Below are 12,780 nucleotides of genomic sequence, written 5' to 3'. Positions count from 1 at the left end.
TCTATTTTAAAACATTAATGACACTATGTAAGCAAGTAAGTTTCCTAGGAGATTAAAGACATTATATAAGATATGGTACATACATGATCTAAGATACTAAACAATCTAACTTTCTTGAACTTGCTGGAAGTTGGAAGTTTGTCTACTCATGTATTTCTTTCCAAAACGTCACCTCAGACATTAAATACAGATATAGTGCATTAAGTTTTTATGACAAATAATTCATCTCTGTGAAAGTATGAACTTTCTCATCAGTAGTTACTCACTTGCCAAACACAATCTTTCACTTCTTCAGTAGGAATTGGAATCACAAGAAGATTTTGTAGAATAAAAGCAGCCTAAAAGAAATTAAATCATCAATACTGCAGTCTAGTCATCAGAGTTCAATAAAACACGTCAGATTGAACAGCACAGTCTCTATATTATTCCATCACTTTAAACATATGTGAGAACAAAAATTTTCCATGTTCATGTTGAAAAAAAAAAATAAGACAGAAGAAACATACCTCCCTGCGTACCATGCTACATTCAGATTGGTCCAGAAGGATGTTTATCACTGTTCCCCATAGCCCTCCTGAAATGTTCTGGCAACTTTCTGCTAAAGCAATACATCCTGCTTCAAGAGATGTAAGAGCTGATCCTATTCCAAGTGCTGTGAATCTGACCTAGTACATATAAGTAAAATATAAAAGTGACATTTCTTACAGTAAACACGTATTCTTAAAACACTTATTAAACACGTCTTTTAAATTATTATTGTATCAACTGAATCTCTAGCTTAGAAGGAATTGTCTAAAAAGTAGTAAATTATTGTCCTGTACTGATCTTGCCCTATACTCATAATCACAACTACATGTACATACAAATGATAAAACTAATAAAATTTATTTCTGAATAGTCAAACGTATCCAAAAATAAATATTCAATAATCTTAACATTAAACCATTTAAAAGTAGTTCTGATAAAAAATCATAATTAACAGATTTGCATCAAATACAATTGCTCTAAACTTATAGTACAGATATCTACTTCTGTTTTGGAGCTAAACATAAGCAACACTGATGAAAACTGCTTATGAATCACTATCACGAGTGACTTAATGAGAGGACAGAAGACTGAAGATAAAGCGAAGGATTTCACAGAAAATGTTCACATGAAAATACTGCCTCTACTTTACTGCTATTGTTATTTAGAATATAGCTAGTAACATTTAAAATCATACAAAACAGTACTTTCAATATTGAATAAATTAATCAACCAAAAAAGTTGTAAATACTTAGGTGTCAAAATAAGGTATCAACATTACATTAACTAACCTCAGGGTCTCTATCTACCCATAAAGGAACCAGCCATGCCAGACCTAGGTGAGAAGGAAGTTGGTCTTCACTGTTATCGTAAGGCAAAGACCAAAGGGATATCCAGTCCTGATCAGAAAACAGAGAAAGTATGGAATTATTTTATAAATCTTTTAACGCTATGCCAGTCTGAGACTAAGTTATCAACTGCATACTAAACCACTTTAAATGCACACAACACTGATATTCCAGGAAAAAGATTTTGATTCTGCCTCTATAAACATGCATGTAACTTGTTGACTTCACCTATTGAATAAAATTAAATCCTACTTCTTCATAGGATTAAGATAGCAGCGTTAAAGACAGAATAAATATTTCACTTGAATTTTACACGTATTACTCCTTACATTTTTTATTTTTGCTCATTATAAACATTTTTTTATTATCATAGGTGTCCAGGAAATTGCCAAATAAGAACATGCAATTATTTCTTTGATCATAATTTATTCTTTTCCTTTGAGCACTTGCCATACAGTTAAATAAAGTTACGCAGACTACCATGTACATGTTTTAAGTAGCTGCAGATTCCATGAAATCATACTTGACTTTGCAAACTCAGTTCTTACTTCAGATCAAAAAATCCAGACCAGCAAAGTGCTTTGTTTAGCCATAAAATTGCACAATTAAGTTCATAATGAACCACGATACCTAAAATTTTATAGATGTATCTTCTTGCCATCTCAGACCTGTATATTTTTATACAGTAGATGACAGCATTGGATGCTTCTCTTAGAGCAGTGTATTTTACAAGGATCTTCAATACATACAGTATTAACAACAGTAAGCATAGTCTCTTATAATACCTGAATTCGGAAGGGGTGGGGCATTAAAATACAAAGTGAAATACAAAACATAGGCAAGGTCAGCAAAGTATGATCATAAAGCAGTAACAAAACAGCTAAGGAAACAAAATATTGCATACTGAGTACATGGTCTGTTTCTCAGTACTTCTACAAACACCTGATAGTCATTTCTGTCCATCAGTATGAACTAAAGGATCTTACGCTCAACTTTACAAGGTAGTTCTGTAAATAATGAAGGACCACAATGGTTCATAATGCCGCTAGTGAGCAAAATAAAATTTGAAAAACAACTGGATTTTGACTACTTTTTATTTCAAGTCACTACACTGTACGTTTTAAGTTGGTATTAAAAACTTTTAAAAAAATCACAGTTATCCAGGACGTTTCTTGTATAACACTGATTGCATAAAGGAAGGCAGCTAACTTTGTATACCTTTCTCCGTAAGATCTGACACTAAATCACATGATTGCAAACCATGGATAGGATTTAAAACTTTAAGAACAGAAGTTATCAGCAGTATAGACATTAACACTGTTGTAGACACAGATTATGACTTATAGCCACAAAAACGTCATTGTTCAGTATGTTACTATACATATTATGTATGACAGAAATAAATGAATAAATAAAGGATCACATCCAGTCTTTCATCCATGCACTTATGATTTAAGAGGTAGCATGATTAGAGGTAGCAGTCTTTCTGCAATGTACTTAATACTTTCTTACAATATATCTGTGCATAGCCTCACCATATCCTTGCCTTCACCATATCCTTGCACCATATCTGTGCACCACTCACCATATCCTTGGCTCGAGCCATCATTTCATGAGATAAGTGAAGCAAGCAAAGAACTGTGCTTTTTGTAACACCTTTTCCCATGAAGGACATAGCATTTCCTCCCCATTCAACATAAAACGATGAGATGACCTGGTAGTATGGGATAAAGTTCATGGTAAACAGCATACAGGTAGAGTACAAACTCGTACAAAACTAAAACAGAAACTTACAGAAAGATGGCGAACATTATCAAATATACGCTTTCAGCTAGATTTTAAAAATATATTTAAATCACTTAGTCATACTTTGATTTCTTATATAGTTAAACATCTGAAGCTTATTGAAGAGGCAACTAAAAACCAAACTATATAGCAAAAAATATATAAATAAAAACATAAAACAAAGTAGCTTAAGAGCTACTACTGTTACCCTTCATGCCCTTTCACACATGGATTTTGCTTGCGGGAACATATCTTGGATTTCACTCTTAGTGTTTTAGTTATAAAAAAAACAACACCCATTTGAGCTTTCTTGTCAGTAACTCTTAAGCAGGAGATGAAGGCACAAGGAATATAACTAACCATTGTAAGATAACAATTTCTATTTATTTATTTTTAAAGTACGCATCACTCAACATGATCTACATTTTTAGCTATTTACTTATGAGAAAGAAAAGTACCTTTCAGAACAATGATATTCACTAGAAGTACCGTATAAAAATTATGATGTAATTAGTTACACAGTGTTTTACAAGTACTCAGATAAAAAGTTAGATTATAGCATAACCTACTTACCTCAAGAAGACCTGTTAAATATTTCTTACAAATTGTGACAGGTTCAACTGTAGCAGAATATGCACTCCAGTCTGGCAGTGCAGTAACATGAACCATTCCTTGCAATGTTCTCTCCAGTAAGGGAAGTCCATAAAAATGTGGTGCATCTGTTAGCCGTAAGCATTGTAGCAGCTTCAGAGCCAGCTCAGTTCTGAAAGAGCCAGCAAGTTCCAAGCCCTCTCTGGATTAATTGTAAAAAGAAAAAAAAAATGTATCAACTGTCAGCATGAAGCTATTATAATAAATTGTTTTTACAAGAGGCTGATGCATCATTCTAATTGCTGTTAGTCTGTGAGTCTCAGCATCTCAGTTAGTTACTACTGGCTAATGAGGAAAATAACATGGACTTAAATTAATATTGTAAATGCTTATAACAGGACAGCTTAACAAAAAAAAAAGGACAAGTGAAATAGAACTCTAATTACTAATGAACGTACAAAAGAGCAAGAGGTTTTCAAAAGAGTCTCTCAGCAGAGTCACAAAGCTTAATAGCTATGCTCATTCTGGTTCAAGAGACAAATTTTAAAATATTTCCTGCAAGTACAAGACAAAACTGGAAGGGATTTCTATAATCATTTTTCCAGCTGCCAATTATTTTATGAATATATATTATTTTTTCTTTTAAGAGTAACTGGGAAGAATGGAAAAGATAACATTCTAAAAGTATCTTTACAAACAGTTATTTTGTTGTACTTAGCTAAACAAATATTATGTTGCAATTTTAGCATCTCCTCGCATGCACTTGGATAGAGAGGTTTACTGTGGGAAATATTTTATAAACTCAGAGATAAAGTAATATAAATTAATTTCTGTCTTTGTTTGACTAACAGAAAAAGGTTGGAACTTCATGCTGGGAGAAGCTGACTAATGTGATCTGATATACTCTGATATACTCTAGGGCAAAAATGAGTTGGGTGAAAATAATTATTTGTTAATATTCCAGTGTTTTACTTTCCTATTAATAACTACTACAAAATCAACCAAATTATCATTAGCTCGTGCAAATTTCCAGTAGTGAAAGAGAAACAGCTCATCTTCTCAATACCATCAATTTATTATTTGTTGAAAAACTGCATACCCTAGTACACTAGTGCATAGCCTACCAAGTTTCTTAATTACCTAATTTTAATGTGAAAGCGCCTAGCTAATGCCAATCTTTACTTCAAGAGGAGTATACTACTCCATTTTTCAGATTTACCATGACTGTACCATGGTATAATTACATTCCAACTCTCACTGAGATACAGTAGCACCACGCATTATGATTCCCAGCCAGAATTAAACAGAATTAAACTCTACCTGTCAGTCACCGACATTGAGCAAAATAACAATGAGTTAAAAAGACGAATGAGTTCTTTATCAAGTTGCTGCCTGACAGCAGTCTGTATTTCATCTATTTCATCCTGCACTTGGGATTCTGGTCGCACAAGAAGGCCCAAAAGGGAATTTGGCTTCTAAAAGAAAATAATAAAATACAGTCACATAATGCGTTGTTTAAATTCTATTTTAACACACACACACAAGCCATTTTTTATTCAGTGCTTTTAAATCACACATATTATAAATCACAAATTCCACAATTATTTTAATAAGAATTATTTCTGTTTAAAAAAAAAAAAGAAAAAAGTAAAGTTTTCCTATAATAACCAGTCATTTGAATCTACTAAATATCATAAAATAATCCACAGTTAAAGCCTTTAAAATCTCCTGTTATTAATTAGCCAGATTTGGTTAATTTTATAGGTTTCCCAGTTAATCATATACATTAAAGTACATCAATTCTATACATAATGGAAAGAGGATTACTAGTATTTTGTTCTTAATGTTTAGACAGTATTTTAAAAGGAGAAAAGGCAAAAGCACAGAGACAGTACTTTTCTTAACATGTGATATGTAAACCATGTGATCTCACTTTGAGTGATCTCACTTTGAGGACACTATGCCCTTGCTTTGTGAAATACTGTTCTTCACAACAAAAACTTAAACAACTGCAGTCACTACTTTTATCCTTGGCATCTAACTATTGTTTTTATACAGCAAGATTGAATTATGTTTTGACAAATATAATAGAAATTGTTTTATATTGCTTTCTTAATCTTAATGTCCTATTTTATACTTTTCAGTTTTACACATCTTAAAAGAACAACATTAGACATCTCAAACCTAAAGCACACAAGTCAAAAACCTGAAAGGAAAAAAAATTATTTCAATATTATACTTGCCTTTATATATATACACTAGCCTATATAAATATAAAAATAAATTGAACTTCCTCAGGATTATACAAATATTTTACTTAAACATATTACAACCATTTAAAATCAAAACTAAATTGACGGACTCTGAAAACAAGAACTCCTGTCTTATTTCAATTCTTGTTCTTAATTCACTACAGATAATGTTCATTTATATCTTTGTCATGCAGAAGGTTCTAATATGGAACCTCATCCTTTAAGTTATATAGATAATACAATATACATAGTTAATGTAGTTAACCATACCACAGTTATACACGTTCAGCTATATGGGTATGTACATGTATATACGTACAAATATTTAACTAACGATATAAATGTATATAAGTACACATATGTACATGAAGAGCTATGCATAAAGCTTATGGATAGATAACTATTAACATTTCACATATATATTAACATTAATAAGGCTCTAAATATTTTACTACAGTTACCTACACCAGAGCAAGACAAACACACACATAAATGTTGTTTACATCTGACAAATATAATATTAGAATTTAAAGAAAGAAAATCATATAACAAGTAAAGGAGAGAAGGAATTTACTCTTGCTCAAAGCCAACTTTTCCAAACACTTAAAAATGTAGGACAGATAAAGTAGCACAGTAATACTACAAGATCTGGCTATTTCTTGGCTTTGTTGAGAAAAGTTTTTTTCCTTGAGCAGCTCACCACAAGCAAACCAACCAACCAGTTCAGAGTTATATCATCTTGTACAGTCTACAGCTGAATTTACTCTAGGTATCTTCTTACATTTTTAAGCAATGACTTCATGATCCACTTTAGATGGTCTACCTCCAAGCTTGCTCTCTGCTCTCTACACAATTTGTTTAAAAATCTTAGGACATCTACCAAAAGCTTTTCATCCTCAGCAGAAGCTGGAAGCACTTGCAGAAACCTGCAATGAAAACCAAGATATATACCTTTGTACTTGTAGGGAATTAAGACAGTTTAATATCTCAGCCTAACAGGGCTGGGTTAACTTAGAAATATGCAGTTGGCTATAACAAATGTGGAACTACCTACAGTAAATATAAATATGACATATTTACATATAGTAAATATAGATTTTTCAGTTATTTTAAAGCGCCTGTACTATATATACATCTCACAAAAAATGTCAAATATATTTAACAAATCATACTCATATATGATTATATGTTACATATAATATGCAGTACATCATATAGTATATATACACGTATTAGGTATTATTATAGACAATTACTACTGCTAAATGTCAACACGACCGTATGTAGACATAGAATTACATATGGGAAAACAAAGAAAAATCTGAACAGAGTCAAAGGAAGGAGAAAAAAAGTATCCTTATTATAAATACTGTGTTCTTATGTTTTGCTATTTTTGCATACATCAATTACAAAAATCACAGAACTGCTAAGGGTTGGAAGGGGCCTCTGGAGGTCATCTGGTCCAAGTGACTCAAGCGTAGACACCAAAACATCTAGCTCAAGTGTAGACACCAAGTACATGGTCCTGGGCGACCTGTTAAGGCGGCTTTTGAAGACAGCCAAGAAAGGAGATTCCACAACCTCCCTGAACAACCTGTGCAAGTGCTCCATCACCCACACAGTCAAAAAGTGTTTCCTTGTGTTTAAACAGAATCTCCTGTGTTTCAATTTGTGAGCATTTCCTCTTGTCCTCTCACTGGGCAACACTGAGAAGAGGCTGGCTGCATCTTTTTTGCAACCTCCTTTAAGTATTTATACACATCGATGAGATCCTTCCCATACTCCCCTCTTCTTTAGGCTAAACAGTCCCAGCTCTCTGAGCATTTCTTCACAAGAGATGCTCCATTCCCTTTTTCACCTTATTGCCCCTTCATTGGGCTCCTTCAAGTATGCCCATGTCTTTCTTGTACTGGGGTGCCCATAAGCACAGTACTACAAGTAAGGTTTCATCAAGTTCCCTACAAGTAAGGTAGAGAAGAATCACCTACCTTGACTGGCAACACTCATTCTAATGCAGTCCAGGATACAACTAGCTTTCTTTGCCACTAGGGAGCGCTCTTGGCTCATGTTCAACTTAGTGTCTACCAGGACCCCCAAGAGTGTTTTCTGCAGAGCTGCTTCCCAGCTTGTAAGCACCCAGCATATACAAGTGCGTGGGTTTGTTCCTCCCTGGGTGGAAGACTTTGCACATCTCCTTCACAAGGTTCCTGTCAGCTTATTTCTCCAGCCTGTCGAGGTCCTCCTAGATGGCAGCATGACCCCTCTGGCATACCAGCCACTCCTCCAAGTTTTATAACATTAAAAAAAAGCTGAAGATACGCTCTGCCCCATCCTTCAGATGATTAATGAATATATCGAACAGGACTGGACCCATTATTGACTACTGCAATTCACTACCAATTACAGGCCTCCAACTACACTTCATGCCACTGATCACCACCCTCCAGGCCCAGCTGTTCAGCCAGTTTTCAATCAGTTTTATCCATCTAGCCAATACCTCATCAGCTTGTCTATGAGAATCTTATTGGAAATGGTGTCAGAAAACCTACTGAAATCAAGGCAGAACATCTCCACTGCTTTCCTCTCATATACCAATCCAGTCATTTTCAAAAAGCCCCACAGAACAGTAAACAGAATTTGTGCTGTAGTTCAGGCAACACTTCCTAATGCCAATTAGAATTAAGTGGACTTATACTTTGAATCACAAGAGCTCTAACCTGAGCTGCAGGGTGAGAACTAGTGGAAAACTGCAGTGCAATGAATAACCCTTGCTGAGATGCAGATTATATTCAGATTATATTCAGATTCAGCATGACACTCACATGCCTTCCAGCTATGTTTGGTGCAGCCAGAACAAAGTCATGCTTGCTTTCAAATCTCTTTCTGTGCTGTTAAAGATCTATTTGCAAACACATAGATAATGCATTTTACGAGTAGTTTTACTTTACTCCTAAAACAAAGAAAAGCCATGCACAAACCAAACACTCAGAAAATCAGAAATTTAAAAAAGTAATTAAAACAACATACAACCTAAGTCAACATTATTACCTGTTTAATCTGTGCTTAGTCCCTTCTATCAGCTTTTGGAAGTACAAAGAAACTGAATTCAATTATAGGATCACACAATATTTTTCCATGAGACCATTCTGATTGACTACATGCACAATCAGAATAAAAAAATCAATTCTATTAAGTTGAAGATACGAAAACTATGAAATTTACAGTTTAAAAATCTTACCCTTAATTCATTTTTGTAGTCAGTATGCTTACCTATTTATTGCTTTTTGCCAAACAAAGCTCTTCAAAGTGTTTCGACAAGACCCAGAGATGCATTTTAAAGCAAGTCTGTCATTCAGAACATAAAAACTCAGCCTAGTGAGTGCAGCCCTAACATCTCTGTGGGATACTGCCTGAATGATTGAATTAAGACAGTCCTGCAGTCCATAGGTTGTGTGAGTTATTTTCAATAAAAGAAGGTCTTCTGAGGAGAGTTTTAGCATGTCTAAAAATCTGAAAAGGCATAAGAGAAAAATGATTAACAGCTAGTATCTTTATAAATTATTTCAGTGAGTGCTGACTCCTTCACTTTCCAGTTCAGATGAGAAGACAAAACTCTCAAATGCCTTAAAAAATGTATTTTTGTTAACCAATCCCTTCCCCTTTCTTTTTTGCCCAAAAAAGAAAAAAAAGGGAAGTTAAAAAACCCACAACCACATATTATCAACAACAAACCACCCCACTACATTCAAATCCTCAGTTCTTTAGGTTCTTTGGTATGAGGGCACCTCTCAAAAAGTTATTTGAAAAGTGCTATTTACAAGGTTTGTAATGAACTCTTCCTCCACAGTATTGTAGATATTGGCTTTTTGGACTATACCATCATCTCTTTAAGAAATTGCTATGGTTTTGATTAAGGCAATTTAAAATAAAATTAGTTTATCAAACCAATGACTGTAAAGTTACCTCTGGCTCAGAACCATTCTATTTACTCATAAAAATTGTAGGACCCCTTAAAGGACAGAAGCAAAAAATTAAATATTGTCAAGATGCACAGAAACATAGAAACAAGTATTTCAGTCCTATTAAATCACATTTTAAGACTGTGTACGAAACACTCTCAAAGAGAAACCATGCTAACCAAGAGCTAACTAAAGGATGTAAAGAGTTTTCTTGACTATCTATGATGATTCTCAGGTATTATTACCATTAAAAGGAATAATTATTTAAAATTTAAATTTGCCAAGAAAGAGAGAAGAAAATACAGGTCATGCGGTGATGAGGTGATGAAGGGGGGGGGGGGATAAAAGACAGCTCCTTAAAAACAAAAAAAGCATAATGAAAAAATAGAAGAATTTCACTGAATCATGGAATTGTAGGGATTGGAAGGGACCTTGAGAGATCAACAGGTCCAACCCCCTGCCAAAGCAGGTTCCTTTGAGCAGGGTTGCCCAGGTAGGCATTCAGATGGGCCTTGAATATCTCCAGAGAAGGCAACTCCACGCCCTTCCTGGGCAGCCTGTTCCAGTGCTCTGTCACCCTCACTGTGAAGAAGTTCTCTCACATGTTGGTGCAAAATTTAAGTGTCTTATTGTTTAAAATTGTGTGAAAGGAGTCCAACCCCCAGTAAAAGTTGGATAAAGCTCTAAATTTCTTGCTTAAATACAATTTAGGTAAAACATTAGCTATGACAACATCTACAACCTCCTGGGATGTGATCATTTACATTTAGAAGATAGCATTCTCAAACCATAAGCAGCTTGAACTGCTGTTTCAATTTGGAAATTCATTTAAACTTGAAGGAACAGTAAGATAATTGAAATATATTAGGATTTAGAATCAAGATAGAATAGCTCACGTTTCTGCTTGCTTCTCATAGTTTGTCAGTTGCAATAGGTTCTCAACCCCATGGTACCACGACAGATTCCAAGCCATCTTTAGCATATCTGACACAGGTTTCATAGCCAAGCACTCAGAAGACAACGGCACCACAACACAATTAGGGCTAACTGCATGATGAGCAGTGATTTTGACTGGGAGATGATATCTTAAAATAAATGAGTAAACAAACAATTAAACATACAAACAACTACTAAATGCTCTATTTAAGCAAGCTTTTAAATTTTATAAATAAAAGTTCTTAAAACTTTATTATAGAATAAAAGGCTGGGAGAAAAAACTCCACATTTAACACTTAAAAGTGCAGACAACTTTGGATTTAACATTTAATGTTTCCCTTTGCTCTCCCATCTCTATCCTTTAGGGAGGACAGCAAACGGAAAGGACTGAAGTTGGCTGTAAAGAAACAAAACAAAAAATCCACACAAAAAAAAAAGTAAAATAATGCAAAAGAAACAGCCAACACGTACCGTCTAACAACAGCAACAGGCAAACTGAAGGCAGGTAGACCAGTACCATTACTGGTTATGCCATTAGCCCTGCAAGAAAGAGATTAAGCTATTCCTCTTGATTTTTAACTTTGATTTACTACGAATGCTGCACTTATTTATTATTCATATATAGCTGCTTTTTCCTACAAGTAGCTAAGAACTCATCACTGAATACATTTGTATTAACAAACATTGTTAATACTGCATAATCATGAAGAGAAACAGTTCTTAGTTCACACACATACAAAAATCTGCATGAGAGTTCTTTTCAGTATATTTCACGTGTGAATTCTAAGAACATTTTTATTCCTGAAGTACACACACATTTCAAATAATAAAATATTGTAAGCTGAAGTCTTCTGGTTTAAGGACAACCACTACCAAGTCAAAATAAATACAAATCTAACTAAGTTAACAAAAACACCACAACAATAGCTAGCTATTTGATTAGCATAGCTTCCGTTTTTGGAAAACATGGATTAGAGAACAATCAGGTGTTTCTGAAAAAGAAAATAAATGTAAGTACAGAAGTACAATGTACTTAAGCAACAAAAACATGCCAGGTAGATCTACATGACAGGCAACCCAAACAATTTGTTTGAATTACAAATACAAACAATTTTCTTGACCTACAAATAGGCAACACATCAATTTGGGACGTATTAAAGTTTGGGGGATAATTAATTTGAATATATACATATATAACTGATTTTCAGGAAAAACTTGTTTAGAGATAATGCAAATAAATAATTGTTGTTTCATACCACGTGTCTGTTCTTGCTACTTCGTCAAACAACAGAAGACAAAGCAATACTGTAGTTTCCATTAAAACAGCTTGATCATTTTGGAATATCAGGGAAACTGAATGAAACAAAGACATTTTTAAAATTTGTTAGGAAAATACTGACATTTAATAATACATCAAAGGACAGCAGCTAAAACCAACTTTTTTCCACAACCGTTTTGCTAACATCTTCAACAGATGCCACAACATGACTAACATTAGCAAACAGTGATTTCTTTAAAATATTAGGGACTTGGAAACTAGCCACAGTTCTTAAGAAGGCTTTTGGTTAAACATCTAATCATATATCACATATTTTCTATCAACCTATGTATTAAATTTAAAATAGAATCCTTACCTCTGAAGAGCAAAAGCAACAAAGATGATTGCTGTGCTAGAGACAAACGAACAACTGGATCAGCATACACAAGTTTCCGTAAGAGTGTCAGACAGGGTAACACTATGGATTCCATTACCTGCAAAAACAACAACAAAAAAATTAAATATCGATTAGGATGATCTGTTACGGAATGCTCTATATAAATTGTCATGCTATGAACCAATACATTCTACTATTTGTACTAGAGAAACAAAGAACGTCCTTATAC

The 12,780-nt window shown here is 34.0% G+C and overlaps 1 protein-coding gene across 5 annotated transcripts in view; it reads right to left on the bottom strand.

The window, feature by feature from the left end:
- The window catches only part of RTTN (rotatin), an 83,832-nt gene that overhangs the window by 33,270 nt on the left and 37,782 nt on the right, over positions 1–12,780 (bottom strand). For all 5 annotated transcript variants that reach the window (XR_011092881.1, XM_068671381.1, XM_068671380.1 and 2 more), the window contains exons 21-32: positions 12,531–12,648; positions 12,153–12,249; positions 11,368–11,436; positions 10,857–11,045; positions 9,272–9,511; positions 6,783–6,927; positions 5,070–5,224; positions 3,732–3,951; positions 2,959–3,087; positions 1,317–1,424; positions 507–665; positions 267–338 (exon numbers count right to left, since the gene is read on the bottom strand). Coding sequence is in view for 4 of the 5 variants with exons in the window: in XM_068671381.1 (XP_068527482.1) it covers positions 267–338; positions 507–665; positions 1,317–1,424; positions 2,959–3,087; positions 3,732–3,951; positions 5,070–5,224; positions 6,783–6,927; positions 9,272–9,511; positions 10,857–11,045; positions 11,368–11,436; positions 12,153–12,249; positions 12,531–12,648 (1,701 nt within the window). In the remaining variant the exon portion in view is untranslated. The remainder of the gene's footprint in view (positions 1–266; positions 339–506; positions 666–1,316; positions 1,425–2,958; positions 3,088–3,731; positions 3,952–5,069; positions 5,225–6,782; positions 6,928–9,271; positions 9,512–10,856; positions 11,046–11,367; positions 11,437–12,152; positions 12,250–12,530; positions 12,649–12,780) is intronic.

Source organism: Anas acuta, chromosome 2, assembly GCF_963932015.1.
Source record: "Anas acuta chromosome 2, bAnaAcu1.1, whole genome shotgun sequence".
NCBI classification, from domain to species: domain Eukaryota; kingdom Metazoa; phylum Chordata; class Aves; order Anseriformes; family Anatidae; genus Anas; species Anas acuta.
This window is presented reverse-complemented; position numbering and strand designations above follow the sequence as displayed.